Source organism: Neomonachus schauinslandi, chromosome 11, assembly GCF_002201575.2.
Source record: "Neomonachus schauinslandi chromosome 11, ASM220157v2, whole genome shotgun sequence".
Classification (NCBI taxonomy): domain Eukaryota; kingdom Metazoa; phylum Chordata; class Mammalia; order Carnivora; family Phocidae; genus Neomonachus; species Neomonachus schauinslandi.
Genome location: NC_058413.1, coordinates 12,305,254 through 12,320,879, shown reverse-complemented (window position 1 = coordinate 12,320,879; position 15,626 = coordinate 12,305,254). Strand labels below are relative to the sequence as shown.

General features: G+C 44.1%; 1 protein-coding gene across 1 annotated transcript; it reads right to left on the bottom strand.

The window, feature by feature from the left end:
• Positions 1–237: 237 nt before the first annotated feature.
• LOC110575831 (olfactory receptor 9I1-like) lies at positions 238–1,179 on the bottom strand. Its single transcript, XM_021684859.2, has one exon. It carries the CDS (start codon positions 1,177–1,179, stop codon positions 238–240), a length of 942 nt encoding a protein of 313 aa, XP_021540534.2.
• Positions 1,180–15,626: the final 14,447 nt, after the last annotated feature.

Genomic DNA, 15,626 nt, shown 5'->3' with positions numbered 1-15,626 from the left:
ATAAAACTGTTGTGTGCTAGGGAATGGACTGGAGGCAGGAGAGCCGGGAGGAGAAAAAAGCACCATGGGATTGCTGGAAATGAATTTTACCATATTTGCAGTTTTCCTTCTCTGCCTGCTAATACCCATCTACCTCTGTCTATTTGTGGGTCTGATTTGCATATAGTGTTGGTACCTCTTAGGATCTATTGACATGGGAAGAAAATGGACCAAGGGGAGAGGTCCTGTCACTCATATCTACACACTCTGGGACACCTGGAGTCTACCAGTGACCTTTCTGAAGGCTGCTTTCACATCCTTTTTTCTTAGGCTATAAATCAGAGGGTCTAGCATGGGGATGACCACAGTGTAGAAGACAGACACGACCTTGTCTTCCTCCAGGGACTTGCCTGAGCCACTCCGCAGATACATGAAGATGAGGGTCCCAAAGAAAAGGGCCACAGCAGTGAGGTGGGAAGCACACATGGAGAAAGTCTTGGCCTTGCCACCTGGAGACTTCACCTTCAGAATGGACTTGATGATGAGCAGGTAGGATATCAGAATGACCAAGGCATTGGCCAAGATCACAAAGTTGCCAAAGAAGACAATGACAATCTCAGTGTTTGTCGTGTCACAGCAGGCGAGCTTCAGCAGGGGTGGGAAGTCACAGAAGAAGTTGATCTGATTGTGGTCACAGAAGGAGAGGGTGAAGATGCATGTGGTACGCAGGATGGCCCCTGACATCGCACAGACATAGGCTCCCACCACCAAACTCCAGCAGATTCTGGGATTCATGGCTACAGTGTAGAGCAGTGGGTTGCTAATAGTGACACAGCGGTCATAGGCCATCATTGCCAGCAGGAAACACTCCGTGCCTGCACAGATGGTGAAGAAAAAGAACTGGGTAGCACATCGGCCAAAGGAGATGACCGCCTTGCCTGTGGCCAGTGTGGCCAGGATCTGAGGGGTGATGACTGAGGCGTAGCAGGCATCCAGCAGGGAGAGATGGCTCAGGAAGAAGTACATTGGGGTGTGGAGTTGGACATCCACTTGGATCAGAATGATCATCCCTGCATTTCCTAGAAGGGTGATGATATAGAAGATGAGAAACATCAGGAAGAGGGGAATCTCCAACATGTGGTAGTCAGTAAAGCCCACGAGAATGAACTCTGTTACTGTGGTGAGATTATTCTCAGTCATGGATTCAATATTGACAATTGACCTGAAGATGAGAATGAACAACAGGAACAACAAAGAACTGAAGGGCAGATCCCAGAACTGAAGGGCAGATTCTTTCTCTCTATGGTAGAAGTTAGCTTTCTATTTCTGGGCCAATTTATAGAGTTTGTTTTTGAGAAATCCTGTACCTGGCAGATTCTCCTTGGTCATCTATGTTCTTCTGCAGTTTTTGGAGCTGAGCCCTGAGCTGGTGTTTCTGCTTCAAATTAATTCTGGTTTGTATTTGGAAATTCTGTGAAAACAAGAGACACATAGCCTCAGATCTGGGGAGAACCTGGTCAGCATGTTTTTTAATCCCCATGGATATTGAAGTGTCCTCTACCGCATACCTTCTGCTTGATCATCCAGTTACTGGGTGAGCCTCCATTTGTGGACAGTTCTACCCACTAATTCTTATTTTGGATCTGTATTCTCTCTCTCTTTATCTTCCACACATTGGTTTTCGTTTTACTCCTTCCAGACACAGCAAATTTAACTCCTTCTTCTCATAAAAGGCTTTCAAAAGTTGGAAGATGATGAATCTGCTCTTTATGTTGACTGTTCCCTCATATTACCCACTGATGTGTTTTTTTCTTATTATATAACTATTCTCATGTGGTCAAAAACTGCTTAGTCAGATGGTATTAAGAAGATGTTTAACAGTACAAACTTGTAATTGGCAGATATGAGTTCTAGAGATCTAACATGGGCATAGTGATTATAGTTAACAACATTATATTATAAACGTATTATAGTCAACAGCATTGTGTTACAAACTTCAAAGTTGTTAAGAGACTAGTTCTTAATTGTTCTCACCACAAAGAGGACTTAGTAATTGTGGGAGGTGGTAGAGGAGTTAGCTAACACTATACATATAGTAATGTATAAATATATCAAACCAACACATTGTACATCTTAAACTTACAAATTGTTATATGTCAATGATACGTCAGTGATAATAAAAAATAACTAAAAGTCTTTCTCTCCACTTTAATCTTTGCCATTTTATTTTATTTATTATTTTTTTAAAGTTTACTTATTTATTTTTATTTTAAGCAATCTCTACACCCAGCATGGGGCTTGAACTCATGACCCTGAGATCAAGAGTCTCATGCTCTTCTAACTGAATATGCATACACCCCTAATCTTTACCATTTTAATCTTGGGAGCCTCCTCCAGCTCAAATCAGAGGTCACTAGTGAAAGAGAGACATTGACGTATCGTATAAAACATGGTTTCCTGAAGCTGTTTCCCCCACCTGACTCTAGCAGCTAGGTCTGGGGATGAGTCAAGATCCGTGGTTGTCCCCTCTAGGACAGACACCAACTAGCTGAGTCACCTTTAAAATTCACTTCCCCTCCTTAGGCTTTATTTTCTGTTCGGCAAAATGGTAGGGCTAGGTTATATGATCATTAAAGTTCTTTTGTCTCTCACAAAGCATGATTTGTAGGTCTAGCTATATGGGTTAAATGAGGCTTTTGAAAGGACTTTCCTAATATCTATACTAGAACCTGCATACTCTTTAGCTACAAATTACTGAGTAAATAAAATATGCAGGCACTATTTCAAGTGATTTATTACCTATGGGATCTTAGGTCTGAAATTGAGTTAATCGTACTTGCCAGTTCCTGAGAAGTCATCATTACTGATCAAGGCAAGGCTCTTTTTCACTTTATTCTTTATCCTTTCTTCTCTCTCCATGCCCAGTCCTTCCCCTGTTCCTCATAGGTATCCAGTCTAGTGTATGCAAAATATATATACTCCCATGTTTAGTCCTTTCATATTGATTTAAAAATATGTGTGCCTTTAAAAAAATACAGTGATTTTGGTGTAGTTTAAATTTTATATACAAGGTCTTGTGCTATAAAACCTATATTTTTTTCTTTTCCCACATACACTATATTTTTGTGATTTGTCCGTGTCATGTAGCTACATCTAGTTTGTTATTTCTGGTTTTGCTATGGTCTTCCTTGGTATGCTTACAGCACATTTACTTATCCATTCCACCAAACATGCTGAGGTTTTGCAAAAATTATCTTATTGTATCCTAGAAACAGCTCTTTGAGGGCTGTTATAGTATCTATTTTATTTATTTATTTATTACCGGTGAGGAATTTGAACTGGGAGATGAATTTGTTTAAGGTGACCCACTTTAATTAAAGTGGAGGAGCTGGGTTCTGAATGATAATGGTTTGCTGGCGAATTCTGTGCTCTTAGCTATGAATTCATTTTGCTGGTTTCCTATACTTAAGCACATCTCTATGATTCATGAAATCAAAGGACTCTCCCTGCAGTTGTTTGGGTTATCAGATCCTTCTTGCCTTCAAACCACGAGAGAGCTTGGCTAATTTCAACATCTTTCTCACCCTCTAATTCTGAAACTGACATAGACCACTTTCTGTCCATCTGGTGGGGAAGTCCTGGGGTTCCCTCTGATTCTGAGCCAAGACTGTTTAATGCACATGACCGAAGAGTAGTTGGCCCAGATCACTGGGGTAGAGATGCAGCTACACTGGGTTTGTCCTACATGCACACTAGGCCCACCTCTTACTCTGACTCTAATTTTTCTAGCAGCCCTGAAAGTTGCATACAGCCATGACTATTTTGTGGATGAGCAAAGTGAGGCTCAGAGATGTTAAGGAGGCTGCCCAACTTGCCAGATGTCAGGAAGAAACAGAAGCAACATTTGAATCGGAGACTTTCTAGCTTCAAATTCTGTAGTCTTTGCTTCACATTATGCTGTCCTCTTAGGGGAAGCAGATAACTTTTTCTGCAGACCCAAGGCTCAACTTTTAAACTCATCATACTTCTAAGACTATTAGACATATACTCAACTTTCTGGGGAAAGAGGACTAAGTTTGAATCTGGAGTATTTTGGTGGTCCATGTCTTTTATTCTTCCTTTTTTTGGGGTTAAGATAGACAGAGTTGGGCCACATCTCTCCTTTGGTATGTTCTTGAAGAAACTGCCTAGCCAACTCTAATCTCAATTTGCTCAAGAACAAAATGGGAATATAATAATGAGTTTTTGAAAAGTTAGAATGGATTTTACCCTAATGTGGTAGAGTTTGCCTATTTTCTAGAAAGGCAATTTCCAGAATACTTCTGGAAAGGAAGAATTTCAGGACCAGGTGGTCACACCCAGTTTTGTATGATCTTATTTAAGAAGGGGCTTGGAGGGGCGCCTGGGTGGCTCAGATGGTTAAGCGTCTGCCTTCAGCTCAGGTCATGATCCCAGGGTCCTGGGATCGAGCCCCACATCAGGCTCCTGGCTCAGCCGGGAGTTTGCTTCTCCCTCTCCCTCTGCCTCTCCCACTGCTCATGCTCTCTCTCTCTGTATCTCTGGGTCTCAAATGAATAAATAAAATCTTTAAAAAAAAAAAAAAAAAGACCCACTTTAAAAAAAAAAAAAAAAGAAGGGGCTTGGAGTATCAGCAGCTTGGGTTGGGCCCAGAGTAGAGGGTGACTCCAGACTCCCAGAACCCAGAACAGCTTCCAGGAAGGAACACCAAGGTTTATGGCCAGCAGATATTTTAAGAAGGCTTAGGACACTTATAGGTTGACATTATTACTTATAATATGTGATGTAGATGAATATGAGATCTCTGGAGGGGATGGGGAGATGGTCTTACCCGTGAGGAAGACTTCAGAGAAGAGATGGCTCCTAAATCTTGTGCCTCCTTTCACTTGGAACCTTCTCCCGAACTCTTCTTTCTCTTTCTTCCAAAGGTTGTATCCATAGGGGATCATGAAGAAGCTCCACAAAGCTAACTTTCCTCACCTTATTGGGATTGGTCTAAAAATATTATGGAAAATATTTACTGAGCTCTTGCCCTGAGTCAGGTAGCATGCTAAGCACTGTAAAGGCTTTATTTCATTCCAGCCTGGTAGCATTAGAAGAGAAGAATATTTGTCTTTATTTTACAGGAGAGGAAACTGAGGTTTGCAAACATTAAGTATTTTGCCTGAGGTTCCACAGCTAGAAAGAGAAGGTGTTTAGATATTAGCCCTGGTCTCCCTGAACTCAGAATTGAGGTAAGGCACCACTGTAGTGGGCTGCTCTTCCTAATCTTAGTAGCCATTTGTTGAGCATCTTCTCTGTGCCAAGCAGGATGTGAAGCATCCAGTATACATTATGTCATATAATTCTCACAATGACCAATGATAGAGACATTATTTTGTCTTGGAGGAAACTAAAATTTGAAGAGTTAAGTAGCTTGTCCAAGGTCACATGACTAGTCAGTGAAAAAGCCCAGATTTTTTTTTTCATTTTTTATTTTATTTTTTAAGATTTTATTTATTTATTTGAGAGAGAAAGAGAAAGAGAAGGAGAGAAAATGAGTAGGAGAAGGGGAAGGGGGAGAAGCAGATTCCCCACAGAGCAGGGAGCCCAACACGGGACTTGATCCCAGGACCCTGGGATCATGACCTGAGCCAAAGGCAGACACTCAACCAACTGAGCCACCCAGGCATCCCTAGAGATTACTTAACAAAAAAGAAAAAGAAAAAGAAAAGTCTGGAGCGCCTGTGTGGCTCAGTCGGTTAAGTATCTGCCTTTGGCTCAAGTCATGATCCCAGGGTCCTGGGATCAATTCCCATTGAGGCTCCCTGCTCCGTGGGGAGTTTGCTTCTCCCTCTGCTGATCCCCCTGCTTATGCTCTCTCTCTATGACAAATAAATAAATAAAATCTTTTAAAAAACGTAATCTCTGTGCCCAACATGGGGCTTGAACTCATGACCCTGAGATCAAGAGTCATACGCTCTACAGACTGAACCAGCCAGGAACCCTGAGAAAGCCCAGATTCTAACCCAAGTCTGGCTTATTCCAAAGCCAGAGCTCTAGTACATATGATTAGTCCCACCTCCAGCATAATCATAGGTAGTACAGTAATTTACAGTGAAGTCTTGGGTCTAAGTTTGCAGTCGAGTATCCCACCCCTGCCCCCATGAAACTGTTTATATATATATTTTTAAGTTTATATTTAAATTCCAGTTATTTGACATACAGTGTGATATTATTTTCAGATATACAATATAGTCCTTTCACACTTCCATAAAACACCCGATGCTCCTCACCACAAGTGCACTCCTAAATCCCCATCACTTATTTCACCCAACCCCCCATCCACCTCCCTTCTGGTAACCATTGGTCTGTTCTCTATAGTTAAGAGTCTGTGTCTTGATTTGCCTCTCTCTTTTCTTCCTCTATGAAAAAGAAGATGTGCTACATACATACAATGGAATATTACTCAGCCATAAAAAGAATGAAATCTTGCCATTTGCCACGACGTGGATGGAGCTAGAGAGTATAAGTCTAAGTGAAGTAAGTTAGCCAGAGAAAGACAAATATCATACGATATCACTTATGTGTGGAATTATTTTCTAAAGTTTGCCTAGTGACACATAAACCCAAAGAGATTACAGCTATAGGTTTCTAAAAAAACTTCGTTAAAGACCCAATCTTACTTGTGTATTTCATACAAGAGCTGAAATCCCAGTCTGAACATGGTCCCATTAGATGACAGGTTCCAATGACAATGGCCAGATTCTCTGCCCAGGTTCACCTTCCGTAGCTCTCATGCACCTTACTTCAGAGCTAGCACCCTCTCAACATTACCAAGGTAGAATTACACCTTAATTACCTGATGGGATAATCCAGTTGGATTCATCTTTGGTTTGGAGTCAAACTAATCTAGTTCATTTAAGCATTTTGCAGTAGGCAGCTGAGATTGCCCAGATAGTTGAATGTAGCTGACAGATTCTAGGTTTCTTCTTACTAAGCAAACCAGCGAGATATTTAAAATGCTTTGGGGATGGTTTTGGGGGAGGGATGCGGTGCACACAAAGGCTGTCCCTGAATCACATGTTGGCAACTGGGACAGCCTCCGGGCTCCCAGGAACAGTCAGCCTTGTCAGGGAGAACACACTTCAACAGGGGCTCATTATCTCATCTCTCCACACATCTGAGAGGATAATAACAAATCTTGTGGGATTTCACGGCAACTCCGAACTCACCTTAGGCTCAAAGCTCGTTTGCAGTTGCAGTAGGGAATGAAGCTGGTTCCTCTTTGCCACTGGCCCTACATGTCCTGCTGTCCTGGTCAGTCAGTGGTTCTGCCAGGACTCCTGGTGAAGTCCTCTTCACACTGCATCCACCCTGTATTCAGACCTTGTATCAAGTCTCATCTCATGGTCTGCTCAGAATTTCGTTAGTAAGGATGGATTATTGGTTCAGGGGGAATGAGGCTAGTGCGGTCTAAACATGCTTCCCTTGAAACTTTCTCTGGCTATTCCAGCTCTCATCTCTCCCCTAGTCTCTGAAACCCACTCTGCCTGTGTTAGAACCTCACACTTTGGCATTGAATTCTAGTTGTCTTACACTGTTAATGGCTATTCCTTGGTGGTTAGTCTTATTGCCCAGCTCGACTGTAGGTTTCTGGAGAATCCGTCTTGCTTCCTCCAATTACCATGCGTTCTGCTTCCGGAGAATCACTCCCATGCCCTGTATGCTTTCATCCACTCATCAGTGTAGGATCGGAACTCTTTCAGCAGGGTCTCAGAGAAGCCATGCGCCCCATTCACTCGAAGTAACATGGCAGGGATAAGACTCCTTGATAAGTAGCAAGCATTCAGCCTCGCCAGGGTGGTTCTTGCTATTGCAGTTGACAGATGGAGCGAGAATATATGACAGAGAAGGAAGGCAGCCACAGACCAGGACTCCTGGTGGCACAGGGAATTCTATCTTCCAACCCATTTTTGTACAATATTTATTATCATTTCCTGTAATTAAATACCTACTAAAATATCTGTGTGGTAAGAGGGTGTGTCCTGTATTACAAGTGTTTCCTATAGACGATAGAATGGCTATTGGGACAAGATAGAGGAAAAGGAGGGAGAATATGCCAGCAATGATAATATTCCATTAAACATCCCCTGGGGAATTTGTGGAGGTGGGCGATTCCATCGTATTTATTACCTTCTCTTGGTGACAGGTTGGAAAGATCTGGAGTGCTTTGATGTATTATACAATTATTATTGTTGTTGTTCTTGTTCATATCAAGCCTAGGACCCTTGTTTTGACTTTTGGGAAGAGATGTGTCTTAGGTTGGTTTCCTTAAAAAAAAAAAAGGATGTGGGACAGGGGTTTGGGGGCCAGTGTGTCACTGAGACCTGTCAGGCAGTGAAGGAAGCAGAAACTAGCTGAGCAAAGATATAATTTCTGGTGGAGTCTAGCCTGATCCCTAGGGCAACTCTGGAGTATAAATTATACTCTGACTCAGTTCTGCCTCGAGGCAAGGGATTTGGCCTTCTGCAGCCCATATTGACTGTTTACAGACCGTGGGCTGCCCCATAGAGTAGAGGTGGGACCCCCTTTGGGGAGATGGATCACTTGGCTGAGGAGGGCACTACTCCAGAGAAGGCTGCCGCTGTGAGCTGTTAGCAGCCAAAGCTACAGGAGCTGCAGGTGCCTGGGCTGATCTGGAAACCGGGATACTCAAGGATGCTCTCTGCTCCTGATGGACTTTTGAGTATCTACAGCCAGGGCTTCTGATATTACCATGTGGAGTAGAGACAGCCCAAGAGGGCAATAAGAAAGATGTTTCAGTGCAATCCCCATCACAATCCCAGTGATATATTTTTAAAAAATGTTATTTTTTTATCTGAGAAAGAGAGAAAGAGCATGTGCAGGGGGAGAAGCAGACTCCCTGCTGAGCAAGGAGCCTGACGCGGGGCTCGATCCCAGGACCCTGACATCATGACCCGAGCCAAAGCCAGACGTTTAACCGACTGAGCCACCCAGGCGCCCCTCCGGTGGTGTTTATTTCACAGAAATAGAATAAACAATCCTAAAACTCATCTGGAACCACCAAAGATACTGAATAGCCAAAGCAATCTTGAGAAAGACCGAAGCGTCCCACTCTTTGGTTTCAAACTGCACTACAGAGCTGTAGTCATCAAAACAATATACTACTGGCATCAAAATCATTATATAGACCAATGGAAGAACTAGAAAGTAAGGCTTCTTTATTTTTATTGAAGTGTAGTTGCCACACAATATTACATTAGTTCCAGGGGTACAACGTAGTGATGGGACGAGTCTATGCTTTATGCTGCGCTCATCTCAAGTGCAGCTCCCGTCTGTCACTACACTGTGTTATTACACCACCATATTCTCTATGCTGTATGAGTGAGGCTTCTTAAGATTCCATATGTAAGAATGTCATACAGTATTTTCCTTGCCTGACTTACTTCACTTAGGATAATGCCCTCAATGTACCCCCATGTTGTCACAAATAGCAGGATTTCCTTCCTTCTTATGGCCAAATAATATTCCATTGTGTGTATAGCATATTTTTTTGGCCTCCCTATAATCCATATTCCTTACAGAATTTGGAGAAACTGTTTGAAACCTACATCCGTTCTATAATTTCCCTACTAAAATTCCCCCATTGATTTCCCATTGCACTTAGAAAAACCCTAATTTCTTACTCTGGCCTATGAGCTCATATGTGATCCATCCTCTGTGTACCTCCCTTCTTCATCTCCTACTGACCTCTGTCTATTCCTCGAGAGCCCAGCTTATCCCTGCCTCAGGCCTTCTGCACGTGTCGTTCCCTGTGTCTGAAATGCTCTTCAAATAAGAAGATGCTCTCGTGTGTTCTTTTCATGCCGCTCCTAGTGTAAATGCCATATCAGAGACCATTTCGGACTTCAAGTGCCCTTTCTCTGCCACTCCCCCAGACAGTTCCTATCACATCATCTTGCTGTATTTGTTTATAACCCTATTTTCTGTCTCTGCCTATTAGAATGTAAGCTCCAGGAAGGTAGGAATTTAATCTGTTTTGTTCACTGCTGTGTGTGGCCAGTGCCTGGAATGTTTCCTGGCGTACACTAGGTGCTCAAATATTTGTCAAACAAACGAAAGCAGAGATCCTTAATGTTTCTATTATTCAGTCAGAAAAGTCAAACATCTCATTAGAAGAATGGGAACATTAAACGAATGCTAAATTTGCAAAACAGGAAATAAGTATCTACTGGTATGAAAAACATTTAATGTCACAGTGAATAAAAAAATTACAATTTATGTAGCCCTGAGCTATATTTTTTCTTTCATAATCACCAAATATTTAAAAGAAGATCATGATAAGTATATTAGCAAGGTGCTGGGAAACAGGCTCCCTCATACACTGTGCAGTTCTGGGGAGCATCTTACAGTCAGTTTTATCATTGTGTATAAAGACCCTCACAAATGAAAATGCCTCTCTCCCCAATCATCCTGATTCTAGGAAGTTACCGCACAGAAATTATCATTAATGTCTACAGATATCTTGGTCATGGCACTGTTGTTTTATAATAAAAAGTTGGAAATGTCAAAGTGACCCAAATCATTTAGGTGTAATAGGATACTTTGGATGTGAGGAGCCGGGGTTCGAAAGCGAGCATCTCCCAATGCACACGTTTGCTTGGGTGGGTTGCATGGGGTGGAGATGAGAAGGGCCACTGTTGTACATGGCAAGCCAAGGGATTTCCCCAACTCGGACCCCCACAGAGGTTCAGGGATGTGAAATATCCTTGGTGGCCTGGGTTGGGGAGGTGGGCTTGTGCAGAACTCGTCCTAAGGCAATGAGGGGTTTTCCTGGTGGGCGGGGCCGCACCATTGGTGGTGAGTGTTGGTGTCGGTCATACAAGTAGCAGACCAAGGAGATCATATCCATCCAAATGCATTGGTGGATGAGGGTGGAAGCGGGGAGTGATTTAAGAAGTAGCCCTTTGGGGCAGAAGCCAATTCCCTGTGGTGTCCCATGTACTGTACTGTACTGTACTAGGCGAGCCTGGGAGTTCAACACCATAGCTCAGCATGAGGGCATCTCTGTGGACCGGGCAGGGGTTCTAGGGAATCTTGAGACGGGGGGAGTACGAATCAAATGTGACCTCATGTGACCACCAGGGTGGAAAATGCTCAGGATATAATGCTAAGTGAACAGCAGTGTTGGGGGATGTTTAAATGTTTAAAGTTTCCCCATAAGAGGATAAGAAATACCATATATCTTTTAAAAAATATATGCACAGAAAACTTAATTGATACTGGAAGTCCAAAATAATGAACCAACAACTATTGGAGTTCAGCAAGTTTTCCAAGTGAAAGGACCTTATCAATAGCCTTCTCTATGTGAGCAGTGATCGATAACACAATACGAGGGGAACCAAAGGGCCCGAGGAAGGAACTGGATGAATGGAAAGGAGGTGTCATGTCTCATGGGTGGTAGGGGCTTGGAGCTGTAAGTACGTGTGTCCTGCGTATAGCAACAAGAAATACCACACATCTTTATCAAATTAACGCTTCTAAATTGCATCAATGTGCCCCAATTCCCTTTTTGTCATGATTAAGGCTATTAAAATGTTATATATAATATGTAATATACTTCTGTCCCCCATGGGTCTCTCCTCTACTCATGGGTTTTGAGAATTTCCACATACAAGAAAATCTGGGGATGTCTTTTGCCTTCAGGTTATCATGACTACCCCCGAGATTGTTCAAGTGCGTATCGGACATCAGACAAGGGCAATCTCACGGCCTTTGTGGCAAATTTGGGAGTCAGTTTTTCTTTTCCTGTGGTTGCCTGGACATTTAGGGTACAGAGTTTCAGGGCTCAATGGCCCCAGCCTCACGAGCAGCCCGACGAGAGGCCCCACCACTTTCCCCGGTGTTGGTGTGGACCACAGGCCCCTCCCACCCGAGTAGCTTTAGGGCACTTACATTTTCTCTTGTTCACTCACCTCAGTGGAACAGTATAGAGATAGTGTGTCGACTTTAATCCTGATTTGTAAATATATGTGTAAAATTTCTATAGAAAAAAAAATTCTGGAAGGATATTCATAGTACCAGACCCTGTTCTATGTGTCTTATGTGTATCACCTGTATGCCATGTCATGTCATGTCCCCCATGTCATCCCAGGACATAACTGACTTACATTCCCGACACAGAGGAGGATTTGAACCTGCGCAGTCTGCTGCCAGAGCTTATGGGCTAAATCACTATGTTCTAGTATCTTTCCTTCTGTTAACAGCACCTTTTGGAGCGGTATGATTACAGGGATTACATTTCTTCATTTATACTTTTGTGACCTCATCCAAATTTTGTCCTACATGGTTGTATTTATAATCAGCCAGCATCTACCAGGGAGTACAGGATGGTGGTTAAAAGCAAGGTGTGTGAGGCCAGCCTCCCCTGGTTCCGATCCCACCTGTGTGACCATGGGTGGTCACTTCACCTCTCTGAGCCTCCGCTTCCTCACGGGGAAAGGAGAGCAATAGTGGTGTCTTCTTCAGGGGGTCGTTGTGGGGAGCCCGTGATGAGTTACCCTAGATAAAACTAGTGTGGTGTGCTGGGCACTGCTCAAAGGCCTTTATGTATCGATTACTCGATTACTCATGTTAGTTGAGTAAATGAGTCTGCTGGTTGCTGGGACTCCACATAATCACGTATTTCATCTGAGCCCTCACCATGAGACTGGTTCAAAAGGGTCACTCTGACGACAACCCCTCAGAGAACAGAATGCAGTGGCATTTTCCCCCCTAGCCCCCCCAGCCCCCAAATGAGACTTAATTATGGCAGAGACTGCCACACAGGACAAAATGTGAATGGGGAGGAATTGAGACAGCTAACTTTGCAGGGGCCCTTTTCTGAAGGTTTCTCGCCTCTGGGGACCAGAGGAGCCTAATTAGCAGCTTAGGGCCTGATTAGAGAAGCCCCATCAGTGATAAGCCCCCCTGCCCTGGTCTAATTGCCTTCCTGGAATGCCCAGGGTAGGGTGGGGAGGCAGGCACCTATGAATAGGTGCTCCTGTGGTTGCTGGGGCTTGAAAGCTGCAGGTGCTGAACATGCTTATTCCTCTGGTCCCCCGCAAACCCCACTTAGACACCACATTCTGCTCTACCCCCTGGCTCAATCTTCTGGCTTGGTCCTGCTGGAGGTGAGTGTGAGCAATAGCAGATCCGAGAGAAAATGAACTGCAGTTCAGATGCAAAGTGTACCCGACAACCTGAATCTTGGTTTTCTATCATGTAAAATGGGTTTATCTCTTTTTTTAAAAAGATTTTATTTATTTATTTTAGAGGGAGAGTGTGAGAGAGAGAGAGAGAGAGAGAGAGAGAGAGAGCACGCACAAGCAGGGGAGGGGCAGAGGGAGAGGGAGAAGCAGGCTCCCCGCTGAGCAGGAAGGCCAATGCGATGTGGGATTCCATCCCAAGACTCTGGGATCATGACCCCAGCCGAAGGTAGATGCTTACCCGACTGAGCCATCCAGGCGCCCCTATCTCTTTTTTCTTGAGAGAGGAGGGCCAAAGTTAGTACTAGCTGAGAGTTACTAGTTGCATTTCCCCCTTGCAGTGATGCAAGACACTTAGCCTTTGGGGTCTCAGTTTCTTCATCTGTATCATGGGACTGATGCTGCCTCTCACACCTGCTTCAGATGATTGCTTTCAGAATGAGAAGAGACACGGTAGGTGAGACCACGTGGAAAATGAAGGCTGCAATTTAAGTATCGGGGATTCTATTAAGAAAAGGGGAAGAGCAAACAGCTCCCTTGTTGAGTTTCTGAGGAGCTTGTAACTCTCGGGTGGGTGGTGGGAATCGCAGAAAGAACTGGAAGCTCTAAGTGGGCTCTAAAACAGAGCAATCTCCTTGGTGGGAGATTTAATTTCCCCATCACTGTGATTTGTCAGGAAGTTCAAAGACCAGTCATCAGCAATGCTGCAGAGAGGGTTTCTGTTGTGGGTGGGAAGTAAATCTAGATTCCCACAGGCTAGGGTCCATGAAGCTACTTTTGGTGGGTGCTTGGCTGAGCTGCCCCTAAGGCAAGAGAGCTGAGGCTCTCATTTAGGACTGGTCAGCTGGGCGCTGACTTTGGGAGAGGATCTAAGGAGGTCAGGGGATGAAGAACCCCATCCAGAGCAAGAGAGACCTGATGCTCATGCTCATGCTTTATAAGGCTGGCTCAGTCTAGGTGTCCCCATTGCCGCAGCCTTTCCCCTTCCCCATCCGCCTTTAAAGGAAGGCAGTCCATCTGTCCTCACTGCTCTCCCCGACGTGGAGAGCTCGAGTAGTTGTGGGCATCAGAAAAGCAGTACTACGCCTCTGAAAAGGAGTAGCCATCCCAGCAGGAAGGGGTGTCTTGTTGGTCTGCAAATCTGGGCTCTAGTCACTCCTAGCCTCTCCCACCAGGAGTTTGCTTCTAGGCAAGACCCACCTCACCTCGGTGCCTCTCTTTTCTCATCTCTGCTTACCCCATCTGAAGGCAGAAGGGCACAACCATAACCTTTAGAGACTCCTTTAAGTTCCAAGATGTTACTGTATGCTCAGCCCAGGAAGGAGAAGTGTAAGAGATTTGAGGTCAGCATTTGGATAGACTTGATATGCCATTCGAGAAGTTTGTTGTTGGATAGCAAAATGAAGAAGAACCTCAAGATTTCCACTTTTCAGGTCATCTGCCCCACACCTCCCATCTGTATCACGATGACCCCCATGGTGAGGGGCTGGGGCGGTGGGGAGGTGGAAAGAGTTCTGGATCCCAGCTCTGGGTTTTCTTTCTAGCCATGTGACTTTTGGACAAGTCTGTCGACCTCTCTGAGTCCCACTTTCCTCGTCTGAAAATGGGCTGTGTGAGGATGGGATGAGATAATGGGTGTACAATATTCTAAAATGAGGCATCATGAAAGTCATTTGTAATTTTGGGGAGGAGGAGCTCACACCTTCCCTTGTGTGCAATAGAATCAGTGTCTGTTGAACACATGACATGTCCTCTCATTTCGTCCTGCAACACTCTTGTGACTTCGGTGGTTTCACGTCCATCTTCTAGATGAAAGAGCTGAGGCCCAGAGAAGGTAAGCAGCCGGCCGGGGTCTGACCCTGCTGTGCTAGAACTTTGAAGCGTTCTCGTTCCGTGACGACATGCTGGTTCTGCCTCGCTGCTATTTTCAATGAGGCTTGCCAGCGAAACTTTTCCTATGTCTTGATGAGTTTAAATCCAACTAGAAAATGACCAACTGAAGTTTTTTTTTCAGGACAAGTTTCTGAGGACTCTATTTTGATCTCTGGGTTGAGCCGCTTTGTAACCTGAACACAGACAGAGTGTGGGTGGAAGGAACTGCTATGTTTTTCACCATTTAAACATTCTGAGGACCCAAGTCTCCACCGTCCCCGCCCCCCCGAACACTTTGAGTAGCAGTCAAAGCATCTGGTACTTCATTTCTTTGTTCCTTTTTCCTCTTCAGGTCATCACAAGCAAATGATACCCGTTCTATTATAGTGGCAGAGGGAGGGTGACTGTCATCCGTATCTCTTTAGTTCTATATATTCATCACGACATCCCCAGCGTCCAGAATACTGCCTGGCACAGAGGATAAAGGCAGATCTTTTATAAATCTTT